The sequence below is a fragment of the Nannospalax galili genome, unplaced genomic scaffold (genome assembly GCF_000622305.1).
Source record: "Nannospalax galili isolate Female #2095 unplaced genomic scaffold, S.galili_v1.0 scaffold1154, whole genome shotgun sequence".
Classification (NCBI taxonomy): domain Eukaryota; kingdom Metazoa; phylum Chordata; class Mammalia; order Rodentia; family Spalacidae; genus Nannospalax; species Nannospalax galili.
In genome coordinates this window covers 232,585-250,998 of record NW_008335437.1, presented here as the reverse complement: position 1 = coordinate 250,998, position 18,414 = coordinate 232,585, and the positions used below count along the sequence as shown (strand labels likewise).

Here is an 18,414-nt window from a genome sequence, read left to right as displayed (position 1 = left end):
TATATATATCCATCCAGAGGGTAGCCGTTCTATAGGCAGTTATGAATGGAGTGGATGCCTGCCACCAGGTGGTTCACTGGACAAGTTAATGGTAGATTCCAGGTATTCATCATCCCTTTCTATTTCATGGTCCTATTCCTTGGCCATCCTCATGATCAGAGTGGCTATACATCAGGAGGAATCAAGTCAAAGCAAGAGCAAGCTGCCAAGGCTGGTTCTTGAGGATTGGAACTTTAATGTTGGAAAGTGATCTCAAGCCTTAGCTTGCCACCTAGCCCAATGCTAGATAGAAGTCTTTCAACAGGCAGATTGGCTTTCTTGGATGATCCCAGGGAACATTCCTATGGCATGTGGAGAAGAAAAACATGGGTTGTAATGAAGAACAGAACTTTTACCGAAGGCTCAGTTGTTGTCTTGTGAGCCAGAAAATTGTGGAAGTCTTGTCACCGTGTTTGACAGAAACACGTTTCTGTTATTTGAAATCAGGCCTGCTGGCAGGTTGAAACAGTGCTTCTATCATCTAGGGTGGGGAAGAGTCAACTAGAGACTGCTTTAAATTCTTTTCCTGAGTTGATCTGTGTGTGTGTTGGGGGGTTTACACAGCTACTAGTTCAACCCTATGTGTATTCATATTGTTTTGTGGTTCAAATACTCAGAGATTTTGTCTTCTGTCTTTGACCAATGCCAAGATTGAAATTTGCAAGACTTTTTGTCCCTAAGGAATTCATGAAATAGTTATTCTTTAGAGTCCCTCTATATAGGGACTCTATCATTCATGTTGAGTGTCTTGTTTTTTTCTTTCTTATTTAAACACAAAATGATGGTGCTGTAAGTTTTAATATTGAGAACACACTGACTCTAAATATGACATCATTTAAATTATCTGTGCCACAGCTCTCTAATCCCGAGGGAGTCAGACCTGGTACTATGGATTTATCAGAAATCACAGTGTTCTACAAAGCTTCCAATGAAGATCTCTCTCCTGAGGCCAAAATAATTTTCAGTATTAAGAGATACTTCTTTGGATCCCATTTGGAAACTCTCAGAGATATTTTATTTATGGAAACCAGTTTCAAATATTTGAATCATGGGGAAAACAATGGCTTTTTCCTCCCCCTGAAAGGTGAATTTTAATGATTTATTATTAGTCATAGATGTTCAGGATGATATTAGTTAAAATTGTTACAGTCACTTTAGAGTGGAATTCGTTATCTTGGGGAGTTCAACTCTGGGTGATGTAAACTCTTCTGATACTTTCAAATTGGTTCCTCTTAGGAGCTGGAGTACATCTGGATATAAGTCTGGGACAAGGTTTAAACACATAGAAGACATTTATGAAGAAGATATGTGGTGTCTACAGGGAACAGTACATGCTGAATTCACAACTGTAAACAACAGACTGCTGTAAAGCATTCTCAGGATAGGTGTCCAGTGTGAAGGACTGATTAGAAAGAGATGATAGTCCTTTTCTCTGTGACTCTGTCTCTCTCAATACAGGGTCTTACTATGTATTCCAGACTTTCCAGACTGGCCTAGAATTCATTATATAGTTCAGGCTAGCCTCAAACTTAACCTCCTTCTGCTTCAGCTTCCCAAGTGCTGGTATTTCAGGTATGCAACACCACACCTGACTGGGGCCACCACACCCGGCTAGAGTCACCACACCTGACTGATGTCATTTCTTACTCTTGGAGATAATATGTATTTTGGCATCTGCAAAATATAAGCTAATTCATTAAGAATGAATCATGTTCATATTCTTCTATTAGGGGAAATCTTGAAGTTTTAAAAAAATGCTGCCCCCATTTCTAATAAAGCAAAATCAATGTATCCACAAAAATATATCGTGTGTTATTGCCTCAAAAATGCTCTCCACCTATAATTAACTATTTAAAATGTTGGTAAGGTGCCAATAGACAGAAGCTTTCAAAAGATAAATCATATAATCTTTTCCTTAAAAGGATGGAATACTAAAAAGTGAGAGAGAGAGAGAAAGAGAGAGAGAGGAGAGAGAAAGAAAGACTTTTCTCACATATATATTAGCTGTCTCTTCTCTATCCTGAATTATAGTAAGAAGAGGAAAATCCACTGAGATTTATTAGCCCAGTACTAGAATGTCATGAAAAGGGCCATTTATAGATCTGGAAATATGTGCAATCCCTTTCTCTGGTCAGTGATACCAGTAAATATGCCCTCAGTGCTCTGTGATTACAGAGCCTGATGGACTAACGAAACACAAAATTTAAGAGGAGCCGTTTTACTAGGAATTTTAAACTTGGTTCCAATTCCATCAGATGGTCCTTTGGCCACATCTTTAGAGTCTTTAGCAGGCAGGAGGGACTCGGTGATTCTACAAAGCTTTATAAATAGAAACAGTGTTATACTTAAAAGGAGGACATTGGCCTTTACAAGCTAAGTATCCCGTTCCTTGAGATACCAGCCCCCTGGCAGCTGAAATCATTAGAACTCATTTAGTCTGGGGTCCTCTATAGGTTTGACAAAAGGCGTTGTGAATGCAATTTCTATCCCTAAGGATAAAAAAGGAGGTCAAGGAGTTTTACAAACAATATGTACTATGAACCCCAGAAGAACCATGAATTACATTTATGAAGTTAAATGTCATTGAAAAATGACTGAACCATGAAACTGACATGAAAACATGGCTGACTTAAACTAATCTGTCAGTTCCCTCTCATCTCCTTCCCACTCCTCCAGACACCATCGTGCCAAATCTCAAAAGATGTCCTTTCATTTTCTTGCACAAATTTGTTAATAGTACAACAATGTTTATGCAGCAAAAATGGAGGACGGCAACTATTGATTCCGTTGCCATGGCCAGTTCAGGTAAATTGTTTGACCATTATGACTGTGATAAATATCAGAAATAAAAAAGCTAAATGGAAGAAAAAGTGCTGATCTAGACATTCTGATTCCATTTCCTATTTTGAAAACAGCACATGAATCACCCCGGTTCATTCTTTTTGGACAGCAGAAATCAATAGGGGAGATCTCTTCCTTTTATAATGTTCCATGTGGCTCACTTGTTTTGTTGGATGGTTAATTTGCTCTGAACATTTACATAAGACTGCCTGGGCTAGGAGAAAGTGGAGAAGGACTTGAAATTCCACTCATATGCCATCTTTTCTGGGTAGAAAAATTTCTGACTGGCAATGTGGTGCCCTGACACTTCCCTCTCACCCAGCAGTGTATGCAGAAGGTCACTTTAACCTTCCTTGTCATAGCACTGGCCTCTCCCATGTTTTCAGCAAATGCAGCTTTGCCTGCTGCAATCCATTTATCTTTAAGAACTTTAACCTTTCGAGTAGGGTTATTAAATCAGTATTTCCTCCATCCCAACTCCCAATTTGGTTTTATGATAAAAACACAGGGAGGCTACCTTTTTTAATAGAGGGGATAAATCTATAGAGGCTCCGGCAAGGGAAGATGTGGGGGTCAGACTTCTGGGTGGCGTTAAGGGCATTGCTACTGATAAACTGAAAAATTGTAGAAGAATAATGTCATAGAATCTGACTCTTTTGAGGACACAGTAGTGAAAATTATGAATGTGGGGATTTTACAAGGAACGCCTACAGGGCATATCGAAGGCTAAGGTATTGTCAGGACTCTGTGGGGAGGGGCTGTGATGACTGGTCATGTTGCACAGTTTTGGAGACTCAAAAGTTAATGGAATGGAAGGATGGCCCTACTAGCTTCTGAGCACCTCCTAGCACTGAGCTCCCCCAGGATCAGCTTGTTTAGAGGACCTCAGAGAATGAGGAGTTTGCTGTGGATATCCCACTCATGCCAAACTGTCTCACATTGAGCAGGCCCCACATTTGTACTTAGAGTGCTGGGAAAGTCAGCTTTTCTATTTGTGCTTGGGAGGTGGGAGGTGAAGAGCTGGGCTGACCCATTTACAAAGCTGGGGGAATGGGCGAGGGCTTCAAGAACCTGAGTCCACACCTTCTCATCAGCTGTGCTTCCTTCTTTATGGTAGAGGAACAGATGGACAACTAGAGGCCATATTCCTGAAGGGAAACAGAGAAGGAAGGGTGCAGACAGCTGAGTTCTCCTGCCATCTTGGCACCAGAACTAGGTCCCCAAACCTTGGTGTCAGAGGCTGCTACTGAAAGAAAAGCGTCACCCAGAGTTGGCTAAGGCTATTAGAGTGGATTTCTGTACACACTTCCCCTTTCCTGTACTTCTTCCCCAATGTCTCCTTCTAATTTCTGTGTCTGACCTTGGGCTATAACTGGTCAGATTAGATTTAGCTTGTGATCTCTCTGATATTTCCCTAAGCATGCTAGAGTTTCTTAAATGTGTGCCAATCCGAGCTTATAGGATGTACCAAATCCCAGGCTACATGTCCTTGTTCTTCTGATTTTCCCTAGATGGATCTCAAGATGTCTGGATGCCCCCTAGATGGATCTCAAGATGATCTAGATACCTAGTTGTTCAAGCCTGCCTTCCATTGATAGGGTGTTTTGTTGATTCATATATATATGTATATATATATGAATGATTACCAAAAAGAGAGAAAAGAAATCATAACAAATAACAGTACCAAGAAGCCGCCAGCTTTGAGGAAGAGAGAGGGCTTAGCAATTCTCATTTCTTCTCTCTGGATAGTTCCAGAAATTCTCAATCCAGAGGACTTTAAATGAAGCAGAAGAAAAGAGAGAATAAGGTCTGGGAACGTGGGGGGTAAGACGGCCTAGAGGGTAAAGAAAGGTACTCATCACAAAGGCTGATGACCCAAGTTCGAGCCCCAGAACCTACAGGGTAGAAGATGAGAATTGACTTTCATTCTCTGATCTCCACAATGTATTTTGTGTGTGCATGCATGTATGTGTGTGTGTGCCCGTGCACGTGCACACACACATACACACACAAATAAATTGTTTCATAAAAAGATCTCGGAGAGCTGGGTGTGGTGGCGCATGCCTGTAGTCCCAGTACTTGGGAGGCAGAGGTAGGCGGACCTCTGAGTTCAAGGCCAGCCTGGCCTACATAGTAGACACACATCAAAAAGATCAGCCACCATAATCAAGTCGGCTTTATTCCAGAGATGCAGGGATGGCTCAATATACATAAGTCAATAAACGTCATAAATCATATAAATGGACTCAAAGACAAAAATCACATGGTCATCTCAATAGATGCAGAAGAGGCCTTTGACAAAATTCAGCATGCATTCATGATAAAAGTCCTAAAGGGGATTGGACTGGAGGGAACTTGCCTCAACATATTAAAGCTATATATAGCAAACTCACAGCCAAAATCATTCTAAATGGAAAAAAAAACTGGAAGCATTCCCATTAAAATGAGGAATCAGACACGGCTGTCCACTATCTCCACTCCTTTATTAATATAGTGCTTGAAACTCTTGCTAGAGCAGTAAGACAGGAGAAGGAAATTAAAGGCATATTAATTGGAAAAGAGGTCAAATTATCCCTTTTTGGAGATGATATAATCCTATACCTAAGGGATCCCAAAAATTCCACTAGAAAACGCCTAGAACTGATTAACACTTTCAGTAAAGTAGCAGGTTACAAAATGAATCTACAAAAATCAGTAGCCTTTCTACATAATAATAACAAACAATTAGAGAAAGAGTACAGGGAAATGCTACCAAAAAAAAAAAAAAAAAAAAAAAAAAAAAAAAAAAATCTTGGGAAGAAAGGGAAGAGAAGGAAGAAAAGAAGAGAGAGGTGGAGACCAGGGAAAGAGATGACAGGCAAAGGCAGACAAAACAATTTAAAGAGAAGAAGTAAAGAAAAGGAGCGAATGTCTGAAAAGCAGAGTAAAACAAAACATTCCTTCTAGAACCATCTCCATAGGCCTTTTCTATTCTATAACTAAAAAAGTTGATCAAAGGCAAGGGATTAGAGTTGTTGGTGAAAACGCCGTGTGAGGCTTCCTGTGCGCCCAGGGAACCTGAGACCGGGCTTCCTGGCCCAGGTCCGCCTGTGTGGCACATCTGAAGCTGCCCTGCTAGCCCTCACTACTTACCTTCCTCACAGTGCTCGCCTTTGTAGCCAGCGGAGCACACGCAGTTCCCATCAATGCAGGAGCCATGGCCCCCACAGGAAGGATCTATACACTGGTTCATAGGCACGTCGCACTCTGCGCCTTTCCAGCCACTGTAGCACTGACATGTTCCTTTAGAGTACTGTCCGTTCCCACTGCACAGGACGGGGCAGGCAGCTGCAAAGAGACAAAGACAGAACACCAGGTCACAGAGGTCCAACATCTGAAGGCCTGTGTCTGTCTGAGGAGGTAAAGCCTATCATGGCTTTGTTTGTACCCTTGTCTTGTAGGCTGAGGACTTAGCCACAGAGGTGCAGGGCCATCTCCAAATAAGCAACAACAAAATGTCTTTGCTTATGGTGGCTCCTGTCCATTCACTGTCAAACATGGGACAGAATGCCGGTGTGTGCAGTTCCTAATATCATAATTACCCTGTGACGAGGAGCTATGATCGGAACTTCCACTATGCACTGGAGGCTCAGACTGGTGAAGTTACTGCTTTACTGTCACCAAGCTCACTAGCAGGGGCCCAACCAGCATCCAGGTGAGTTGACTCTACAGCTGTGATCTTAATGGAGCCATATTGTTATTACTGAGGTCGGCACTGGGGATCTGGGTCTATTTATTATTTTACCCTCAGATGAGTTGGCTCCTATTCTGCACACATTTGAGCCAATGCATATCTCTCTCTACCTCAATTTGTTACCCATATCATGAAGAAATTAAGGGTGCCTTCTTCAAAGGGGCACATGCGCATTAAATCATGAGAATTAAATAAGCTGGCATATTAAAAACAAGAGAAAGAAACAAGGCAGGCTCTGAAGGCTCAAGACAGACAGACCATCTGGAGCAATCCATGCTTCACCCTCTTACCTCTGTCTATGGGACGAAGACTGAAAAGTCTGTGGGGGTTTTCAAGGACGCTATTGTCTTTGCTTCACATCACTTTGGCCTCAATGCACCAGTCCCCACTTTTGGAGTTTATTTGTAAAGGGATTTTAGAGGGCTCCTTCAAGCACTGGGCTTCCACATTAACACTAATCTGCAAAGAATCCACATTTCCAACCTGCCTTCTAATCCAGGTCTAAAATAGTAAGCTTCTCTGGCTTCTCTGGCTGTGGCATGAACCCTCTGAAAGAGACCTTCAGACACGACCCATGTAGGTGTTTCAGTGACACCAATGTTGTCTGTGAATTTTGAGTTTAGGCTCTGAGAATTTTTCATGGATGGTGTATGTACATATCACCAGGAGACCTCATCGTGCCATGGACAGATTGTGTAGTCAGTCCTGTCACTTGCTCGTCCACTGTCCATCCTGCCCCTGTCATACCTGCTGTGCTCATGGTTCAGTCATCAACTTACTCTGTGAGTCTATGACTTCCCAGGGATATGGTAAACTACTGGAGGACAGGCATGATATTTCCCATAAGTGATTTCCTCTCAGTGCTGACTCCTATATGGTTGACTGGATTGGATAAGTATTTCTCCTCTGTTCCTGATATTCAAGGGTTTATGGGAAAGCACTAATAAGTGCTTATAAAAGACAAGGAAAGAACAGTTCCTGAAGTAGTCTTATGTTGCATACATAATAGATTTTCCCCTTTAATTTCGAACTGATTTAAAATAAAACATCTCAATAGTTGACATGTGATTGATGAGATATTTTCCTCCAAATACTTTATGAGAGGGTAGTTGTGGAAAGCATTGGGGATACTGTTTTCAAATCCTTATTCTTATGAGCCTTCTCAAGAAGAATGAATTCAAAAGTGGGACCATCAAAGACACATTAAATTCAGATGAACCTTATAAGCACACTTGCTTCTTATATTCAGGATGCCAAGCAGAGGGTGGAGATACTGTCTAGGAGAAGGTAGAGGAAAGATCCCCAAATAGAGAGCATGCAAAATGAACTAGCAGAAGAAATTATGGACTTTCTTGAGGTTTTGAGATGGCTTTGGAGAAAAAGTAAGTTTTCTCCATGAGAGTTCTTTATGGGACTGATGTTAAGCTCTAGGTCAGGGGATGCAAATGTGTGCAAGTGGACTATTAATCTTCCTTCTGTTCCTCTGTAGACATCACTAATGGATCATGGCATCTTGTTCTGCTAAGACCATATGGAACCTGAAAACTTTCATTGCAATGCTCAGGCTAAGACCTACAAGGATGAACAGCTAGTATTCAAGAGAAAATCTGCTTGTCATTGCTGATCTGGGTATTTCAGAGGAGCTCCAGAATGGGGACTAGAATACCCATCATTGTTCAGCATCCCCCCCACCTCCACCCTCATGTCCTGAGATGAGCAGCAGTGAGAAGTGCGGCTCTGCAGTGTGCAGTTGGGAGTTCCCACGGGCTGTTTCTGGCCTGAGTGTTGTATATTGGACGAGCTACACGAATGAAGAAGGAGAAAGTGACATCAAACCATTTCCACTGGTCTCCCATGGTAACTTTATTTCTCCAACAAGGTACAGGAGGATAGAAAGACAGAGCAAATTATTACTGTCTATATTAGTTGTTTTCTTTGGTTTGATGTTTCGGTTTCATGAGACAGGGTCTCCCTGTAGCCCCAGCTGGCCTGGAACTTGTTATGTTGACCAGGTTGTCCTCGATCTCAGAGACCTGCCTGCCTCTTCCTCTGGAGTGCTGGGATTAAAGGTATGTGCCACCGCACTCAGCTCTGTATTAGCTGTTAAAGAATAGAATTATTTTCTCTTTCTCTTCTGTACAAATTCCAAGTGGCAGAAAAAAAATAGAATTGTCTAGAAGGTAAGAATGGGTTAGATGCATGGGAAATCAAATTTAAAATGTGACCTACTTAAATTACTCAGGGAAAAAGTGGAAAAGAGTCAGGTCATGGAGTTCTCTTTATTCCTAAGTACAGGGTTTTCGTTTTCTCAATTTGTTTGCTGCATGCTTGCTGGGAGCGTGGTCAGAAATGCAAAACACTGATGATTGCAGGAAAGCAGAGCACGCCATGGGCTTGGCTGATGCCACATGGAAAGCCCAAAGGGGGCTGATTTGAAGAGTGAAAGTCAGGAATCCAAAGTGTGAAGACAGATGCCAGATGAGCGGCCTCTAGTGGTCACTGGGCTCTCTGCATGGAAAGCCAGGTCTGCTAACAGTGACCGAGTGATTCATTCTCAGCCATAACTCAATCCAGAGCCTCAAAATCAATATGTAAGGCTCAGACCTGTCCATGTTGGAGAGGCTGGCTGGGAAGTGGGAACCTCCTGTATTTTATCTTTTATTTTAGTTTTTCTAATCAATCAACATTATTTTTTAGGGCAAGATATAGGAAAAACTACTCGAACTCCATATCCTGCCAAGAAAGTACAAAGTAAAAGTGAAAGGGGCAAAGATTTTGGTGCTGGAAAAACCCGTATTCAAAAGCCAGCCTTCATCTGTCAGGTGTGGATGTTAAAATGATGACTAAACTTCTTGGATATTCAATTTCCCCTTTAAAAACTGTCTTTTGGAATTGATGGGAGGAGCAAGTTAAATACCATGATTAAGGAATCAAAGGAGGAGCTGACACCTGGTAGACAAGCAGTGAGTGCTCCCCGAGATCTTCCCCACAGGATCCCCAGCCTGGCCTGAGCGGCTGATAACAAATGCATAGTTCTCACACACGTTCCAGTGTATACATACACACATTCGAGCATGTAGACACACATAGTATGCCACCACCAAAAGAGTGGCAGCCAACATCTATGGAAAGAGCTCACCAGCGCCCCCCCCTTAGGGGGCAGCTGGTCCTGATTGATTGGCCAGGAGCCACATGTAAGGTGTTTTATGTCGGTCTGTCTATCCATCCATCTCTTTCGCTCTCTCGCTCTCGCTCTCTTGCTCTCCCTTATTCTTCAGGTTTCCAGGAATACAACATTGTACATTCAAGCTTCTATTTAAAATTAATTAAAATGTGTGTACAAATTGACTATTCCTGTTTTACTAAATCTAGTAAATGGAAGCTTTAAGACTCCCGCAGAAGAAAAAAATAAATTACCATTGCCACTAACGACTGACAAGTTAACAGGCTAATGACAAAAAATGACACAATTTAGATTCACCTAAATGGTGTAAAGCTCATTTTAATGATCAAGCTGGAGTTTCCCCTCCCTTCGTTCCCTGTAAGGGAGGAGATGAATTATCAGTGTTATTTACTTGGTAGGCAGTAATACAACCAACCGCTCATTGGTATTTTAAGAAAAACAAATCCTGTGTACTTGCTGATTTTAGTGGCGGGAATACCTGGGGGGTTGGGGGAATGTAGGGGCTGTTGGGGAGCTTTAATATAAAGGGAAAGGCAAAATGCCTAAATTCACAAGTTGTCTATGAGCTGAAATGTTGTGAAGAGGCAATTTCAAGCAATGCACCTTTTAGAAATTATTTGAAAACTGCCTTTAAAATTTATTTATTTTTTTATTTTGGAGATAAGGTATCACTCTACGGTCCAGGCTTGCCTGGAACTCCAGATGTAATCCAGGCTTGCTTCAGATTTGTAGCCTCCTGCCTCAGCTTCCTGAGTGCTGGAATTACAGGTGTGAGTTACCATGCCTGGGACTGCAAATGCATTTAAAATTTCTGTAGAAAAGAGACTTGAGAACATGATACTAGACCCCAGGGAAGTTGTCAAAATAGTAGTGGCTGAAGCTTGCCGTCACTCCCAGTGAAGGTATGAGTAACCCTAACCCTATAAACAGACAGGTTAGGTGGTTGGAAAAAAAGGGATGGGAGAAAGCAGGTGTCATCATCCCACTTAAGAACTGACAGTGTAACATTTGGGTCACAGAGGCCAGGCAAACATGAATGCTTCTGCCCGGAAATCAGTGCTTCATTTTCTTTCAGGGAACTAAACAGTGTTGGGAAGTTTCTAGTATAATTGGCAATTCATTTGGGGACAATAAAGTTTGGCCCCTACTTCCCTTTATACTAAAAAAATAAGTTCTAAATAGTGTAAAGAACTGAAGTATTAGAAAACATCGAAGAGGAATCTTATCTTCTTCAGAAGCTATCTAAGTCATAAATTCTAGAAACCATGAAGGAAGAGTGATCAAATTTGCTTATACAAAATTTAAATCTTCTATTTGTCAGTGACACCCTAAAACGAAACCAGGTGATCATAGGACACACAGGGAAGACAGATCTTAACATGTTTTATAGAATAAAATTTACTATTTAATATGTACAGGCAGCTCTATAAATAAATAAAAACAGATAAATGAATGGAAAGGTGGGCAAAGTCTGTATCAGAAATAACATAGCTTGCCAATAAAATGATGATGAAATATTCAGATTCATTAACAATCAAGCTTATATACAAATAATAATGAGGTATAATGTTAGGCTTCTCAGAATGGAAACAATTAAAAGGCTGCTCACACTCAGGCAGTGCTAAAGGGCTGAACGGGGCTGGGCTCTGTGGAGAACAGTGGGTAGGAGCAGGATCCAAGCTAACTTTCTGGGAGATGGTGTGTCACTATGCAGACCCCTGCCCAGTCTAGCAGCCTGCTGACCTTACTACCTCAGTTTTCCCTGCCTATTAAATGAGCAGGGAAATAAAGGGCTGTTGTTGTAGACAGGAGAGTGAGGAAGTTTGCAAGTGGAATTAAAGAGAAAAAAAAAGGCCCAGTTTTCAGGCATTTTAGTTGGTCTCAGCGGGGGCAGGATGCAGCAGGCTCAGTGATGGGAGGGAGGTAGAGGGTGCCCCCAGCTGGAGGGGGGCAGCTTCTGGAGTGCCACCTTCCTCATTCCTGCCCTGTCAAATGGCACATTAATAAGCAAAAAAGCGATTCAGGGAAGAATTTCCAGAAGGACAAAAATCTCATCAGGTGTGTCAAATCTCTGACATTCAGGAGCCATGTGGGGAAAGCAGCACACGCTGACTTAAGCACGAAAGTATGGATGCTTTAATTAATCCGGGGTGAATTTAATTGCTTTAGTTAAGTGGAAATCGGGTTAAAAATGATGCAGAGCATGCTGGGGTGTGTTAAAAACATGACATATGAGTTGGATGAATCGATAAATTAAAAGTGCACAGATGTTTTAATTAAACCCAGGGAAGTTAACGAAGATCGCAAGAGACTTTTAAGCCTATGATTAATTCAATTCATTTAAAATACCTGTAGAGATATGGAGACGCCTCCATTTTGAGAGTTATAAAAGTTCTCGATCGATAAGTACTTAAGCTGCTCTTCAAAAAAAGTCTAAGGGGTGTATGTGTATTTGTGACGACAGCATTAGTTACATAATGAATATTTAAATTCCTTGGCGTACACAGCAAGCTCTTCTGTAGCGCAAGTCCTGGAAGGAAGTTGCTTTAGACTTTTGTTGGGGTTCAAGCATCAAGACAAGTTTGCAAATTTATGATGTCCCACTGTTCACAGGCATGGGAATACTCTGCAGGCATAGCAGGATGTTTTTATATCCATCTCTGTCTCCACAGCTTGTAGGAAAGGACTGGGCATGGAGCCGGCTTGTAAATTAGCCTAAGTTTCCTATTGTTTTTTTATTTTCCAGTTGTGTGACTAGATACTTTAAGCCTTTTGCTTTAAGGGAGGATAAGAATCCTGGGATACTTACTTTACAGTGTTTTGGTTGGAACGAATGAAATTAGATAATGCTTGCAGTATCTGACTCATGGTAAGAAATCAATAGATATAATTCTATTATTATTATTTTCATTAGGAGAAAATTGGTCCAACTAGTCACAGGGTAAAAGGCCTGTCCCCGACCCCAGCCAACATCCTTTCTAAAGACTGGATCGCTTCCTATGTAAGTCTTCCTGAAACCAAGGGGTTTGCCCAAACCTGTGCCTCAGGTCTTTACTGGGCACCCCATCTTCTAGGGTGACTACTACTTATCTAAGTGGTTTAAAAAGAAAAAAAGAGGTTTTCAAATTTTAGAAGCAAAGCAGCCTGGGGAGGGCTGGCTGATCTCAGGCCGGTAAGCTGACTGGGGAAGCAGTAAGCACAAAAGACATCACTAGTGACCGAGCTTTCGAGGTTGCAGAGGCACACACTCACACGTGGCCACCAAACACCCTGAATTGTCACCTCTAGCCTTTTCCGTATCTTCTGGAAAGCCAAGGGAATGAGGGTGAAATGTGATACTGCTGCACTGGATCTCAGTTCTCTGGGAAGTCTCAGCAGAGTTCTTGAGCAACGTGATCCAGACTCAGACTCAAACTTGAAGGTGTGTGATTCACCTGTTAGAAGGCTTGGCCTCTAGCTGACACTTTGGAAACAACATGCTCCTGAGGTCCCAGATTTATTGAAATCAGAAATTGTGGGTGGAGCCCAGCAGCTGGTGTGTTGATTCTACAAGGGACCATTAGTCAAATGGCAGACAGGACATTTCTGAAATTCTACCTTTGCCAGCTTGGTGGCACATTCCTGGCATTTGGGAGGCTGAGGCAGGAGGATTGATATGAGTTTGAGGCTAGCCATGACTACATAGTGAGCTGTAGGCCACCCTGGGATATGGAGTAAGACCCTGTCTCCAAACAAATAAACAAACAAACAAACAAAACCCTAAAAACGGAAGCAATACATAAATAAGTAAAACCTCCAAATAATTTTGCCTGGGCAAATATGTTCACCTCCCTGAGATCAGTTTCCTTAGCTGTGAAATAAGGTAACATGCATCGTGAAGAGATGAAATGACATCATTCTCAAGAAGCGCTCTGCACGGTGTCCGGGATGTAGTTCATCTTTGATATGTGGTAGCAGTTCTCCTTGTACTAGTCTATTGAACGTGACTTTGCTCAGTGTGGAGCTCAGTCACTTGCTGCAGAACACGTTCTGGGTACACCTGCTTCCAGCCCCTCCTCCCGAGCCCAGCTGCCAAGAAATCCTTTCCAGTTGCTTCTTTAGGCCAGAGGTGGGAAGGAGGAGAAGGGGGATTTGGTTGCTAAATTGCAATAGCCTGTGGAACATTCCCTGGGCAGCAGCCCTGCTCCATGTCTGTCGGCATTCAGGGGGAGAGAGGAACAAACCAAGAAGGGTGGATGGGATCCAAACTCCTTGCACGGGAGAGTGAGGCCACCTGGGAAAGGGGCAAAGTGCTTCTTTGCCAAGGATGCTCTGAAGGAGGTGTTCCTGTGGTGGGGGGAGAACCCCCACTGTCAGGAGTGACCTGAGGGATTGTCCTTTCTCTCCACTGAGCAGCTGGAGACAAGAAGGGGGCGGGGTCGGCCAGGCGGGTCAGCCTGCCCGGGCTGCCAGCAGGAATTGTTGTTGGGGCTTAGAGAGCTGTCACTGCTGGGATTCGATATGTCTTCCCAGCACGTCTTCTGTCTTGTGTGGCCAGTAGGGTCACATTCTCAAAATTGGTCTCTGTTTTGTGCCCTTACCATCTCTGCCTTCACTTCTTGGAAAAAATAGGTAAAGACTGACATCAGAGGCTCACTGTACAGGCTGATTCATTTCTGTAGTATTTCAAGCATGGCATTGTGCTTCTGCACACTGCACACATGCTTAGGTTTAGTCTTCCAGCAAGACAACCATTCCCATTATACAGAAGAGAAACCTGAGGCTTGGAGAGGCTAAATGCTTTCCTAAACTGAGCACTCTTAACCAGAGGAGCATGGACTCAAGTCAAGCAAATTGCAACTGCACAGGTTTCCTTTCTCATCACTGTTATTCTGAGAGAACACACATAGGTTGCTTAGTAAATGGTTTTTCATATCTGGAAACACTTCTCTCTTTCGTATTACCTCCCGTTTCCCTGTATGTGCTCGGAACCCTCACACCTGTGCCTAGAGAGTGCTGGCTTGCAGTGTATGATCACTCTAATTAGAACTGTTTTCTCCAGTACTCAGTTTAGTTCTTGTGACATTTTCCAGCATTGGTTTAACTTGGTTAAAGCCCTGACTCCCAACTTTGAGTCATTAGACACTTAGCAAGCACATACTGCTTGCTAGTGCAAGACTAGGGCCAGACAAGGACAAAGACAATGGCTGTGGCTTGTGATCAGCAGAAGAAAGAGAGGTAGCTGCCCAGGCAGAACAGCAGGGCTTGAAGGAGGGCCTCAGGTACGTTTCCCAGCTCCGAGTGACAGCAGGGTTGTTTGTGGAGTTTTTCTGGGAGGTGGTGACCTTGACCTTCATGACAGACCAGCAGTTAGATAGGAAAGGCAGGGTTGATGAGAGTAATCCAGCCCAGGCAGAAGCATAAGCAAAGAGGAAGAGGCAGACCCTGTATGTGGATGAAACATGGTCTGGAGTCTGGTGTGTGGGGCTTAGTGGGTTCTGATGGAGCATCTCAGGTTATGGACAATTATTGTTCAGCACTGTTCTAACGATTTCTTTCCTTCTTTCCTCTTTCTTTCTTTCTTTCTTTCCTTTCTTTCATGTGTGTTATGCCTGCAAGTGTGTAAGTACACCTGTTTTGTGCAATGCCCTCAGAGGACAGAGAGGACATTAGATCCCCTGGAACTGGAGTTACAGATGGTTGTTAGCCACCACGTGGGTACTGGGATTCAAACCTGGTCTTCTTTCTTTCTTTCTTTCTTTCTTTCTTTCTTTCTTTCTTTCTTTCTTTTCTTTCTTTCATGTGTGTTATGCCTGCAAGTGTATAAGTACACCTGTTTTGTGCAATGCCCTCAGAGGACAGAGAGGACGTTAGATCCCCTGGAACTGGAGTTACAGATGGTTGTTAGCCACCACGTGGGTACTGGGATTCAAACCTGGTCTTCTGCAAGAACAGCCAGTGCTCTTACCACTGAGCTGTCTCTCCAGCCCCTCAACACCATTCTAAGATATTTGTTCTTCTGTGTCAGAATGTGGACCCTGAGCACGTGTGCTAGAGCCTCCCAGGAAGCTTGTTAAAAGGCTCATCCTCAGCCACACGCAGTCTGAGGATTCAGAACTGCCAGGTATTAGGGAGGAACCTGGGAACATGCATTCATGATAATTTCCCCAGATACAGGACTATAAACTGTTGGGAGACATTGGAAGCCACCGAAGATGCTGGAGGAGGGCAGCAGTGTGCTGGGAAAAGCTCTGGGAGAGTCTGGAGATGGTTGAGGAGGAAGGAGAAGGAAGAGGCTGGTGGCCAGAGCATGGGGAAGAGGATGTGAAGATGGGGTGGAGACACAGAACAGAGCCTGGCAGAGGTCCATGAAATAGGAGCTGGCAAATGGCGGGGTGATGAATGTGAGGGAACCCACTGGCAGCTCAGGGAATATGGTGACAATGCCAGGGTTGGGGTCCAATGGCCTTTGTTTCAAATTCTGGCTCTGCCGTTTCTGCTTAGTAAACCCTTAAACTCTTGCTTCTTTTCTTTAAAGCCTTTTTTTGGGATTCAAAACCAGAACCCTACGGCATGACAATCACATGAATTGTGCAGAACTATATCCTAGATGTCCCTCATCTCTTCTGATGCCCATCTCATGGCTGGCCTACTGTGAAGAGTTTAGGCCAGATTGTTGGTTCAAATCCTAGCACGACTACTTTCCAGCTGGGCAATCATAGGCAAGTTACTTAACCTCTCTGTGTCCCTCATTTTTAAAGGGAAAATCACATATATAACAGTGCTGGTCACCAATTTAATGTGGCAGTTAGGTAGCTGCTCAGTGCAATGGCCTACATATAGTAAGAGCTAAATGCCGATGATGATGATGATGATGATGATGATGATGATGATGATGATGATGATGGGGTTTGCTGGGCTTTAGCCCCTGGAGAAAAAAATTGATGTTTCCATGCTTGTGGTATTTCTGGGTTCCACTGATAGCTGTTTTGCAGTAGGAGTTGTTGTTTCTAATAGGTATTAAATTTGAATTACCTAACAGCTATGGCTCGGGGTGGTTACAGTTCTGCTATAGGTTGGAGCTTCCAGTTCAACCGAAATAAGCCATCGGGGAGCCAGTGTCTGAGGAGATCACTCTTGGTGGCCTCCGCTCACTTCTGAAATGCAGGGAGGCTCTGCGTACAAGTCTAGGAAGAGTAGAAGTAAACTCAAGGACTTGAAATCAAAGTAAATTAATGGGGTGGGAGTAATAATGTAGAAGCTCCTAGTCCCCAAGTGATAGTGTTGAAGGAATGAGGGAGCTATGCAACAGGAAGAGTAAGGTCAGGGAAACTGGAGGGTGCACAATAATTTGCACAAGAAACAGGATTCTAGCTGGACAGGAAAGAAAAGTTGTTTTTTTAAACTCTAGATGCTGATTTCTTTTATCTTTCTGAGGTAGAGTCTATCTGTAGCCCCAGTTGGCCTAGAACTTGCTATGATGATCAGGCTGACCTCGATCTCACAGAGATCTGCCTGCCTCTGCCTCCTGAGTGCTGGGATTAAAGGCATGTGCCTGGTTTCTAAGCAGTTTTCTTTTCTTTGAAAAAAAAATTTTTTTTAAATTTTATGTGTACGAGTGTATTGCCTGCATGTAGGAAGGTGTACCCATGTCGTGAAATGCCTGAGGAGGTTAGAAGAAGGCATCAGATCCTCTGGAACTAGAGTTATGGATGGTTGTAAGCTACCCTGTGGGTACTGGGAATTGAACCTGGGTCCTCTGCAAGAGTATTCTTAATCACTGAGAATCTCTCCAGCCACCGCCCCCCCCAAGCAGTTTCTTAAATCTGTGTCACAATAAATGTGTTTTCACATTAGATTCCTTGCTGATGTTTCTCTGAGATTTTCTCTATACTCTGTAATACTAATTTGCTATTTTCCTAAGTCCACACTATATTGTCTATCTTTCAATTTTTTTTAATCAGGTGTGGTAATGCATGCCTGTAATCTCAGCAGCCAAGAGGATCAGGAATTCAGGGCCAGTCTCAGGTATACAGAGAGTTTTAGGTAAGCCTGGGCTGTGTTGAGACCCTGTCTCACAACAAGAAAACACCATCTTTGGAAATGTTTAACTTTTCCTGAAGCTACAGCATCCCCACAAGCAGGCTGTAAGCACCTGGCCTAGGCCACCAAGTGCATCTGTGTGATCAAGCTGGTCCCTGCTTGCCGCCCCCCCGCCATGGTGGCCAGGTAATATTCAAACATCAGTGAAATTCCTTTACACCTGCTTGGGCACTGCACCCTGATCCCCAAATAAAGGCACTTGTCCATGGGTTGTCACTCTCTCTGTTTCCTACCTACTTGTTTGAGCTCACTCTGGGGGACATCTTCCATGTGACCTCAGAGTGGTGTGGCCTGCTGTCCTTCCCTCTCTAGGACCTGCTGGTATGATAAAGTTTTTGCACTTGTCTTTTTTCTCCAGTGATTTCCAAAGTGTGTGAAAGATCCTTGAAGATCCCGAAAGACTCACCTACTGGCAACATACCACTTCTGTGCTTCATAAACTTCCTGATTTCCTTCTTAGTAATGTCTTCGGCATTCAGAGACGCCATCATGGTGTAGTACAACGAGGGACTCCCGCCCCCGCCCCCCGCCGAGG

The 18,414-nt window shown here is 43.2% G+C and overlaps 1 protein-coding gene across 4 annotated transcripts in view; it reads right to left on the bottom strand.

Annotated features, from left to right (window-relative positions):
- Tenm2 (teneurin transmembrane protein 2) overlaps window positions 1-18,414 on the bottom strand; it is a 307,755-nt gene that overhangs the window by 131,647 nt on the left and 157,694 nt on the right. For all 4 annotated transcript variants that reach the window (XM_029562084.1, XM_029562085.1, XM_029562086.1 and 1 more), the window contains one exon: window positions 6,013-6,207. In XM_029562084.1, the coding sequence (XP_029417944.1) occupies window positions 6,013-6,207 (195 nt within the window). The remainder of the gene's footprint in view (window positions 1-6,012; window positions 6,208-18,414) is intronic.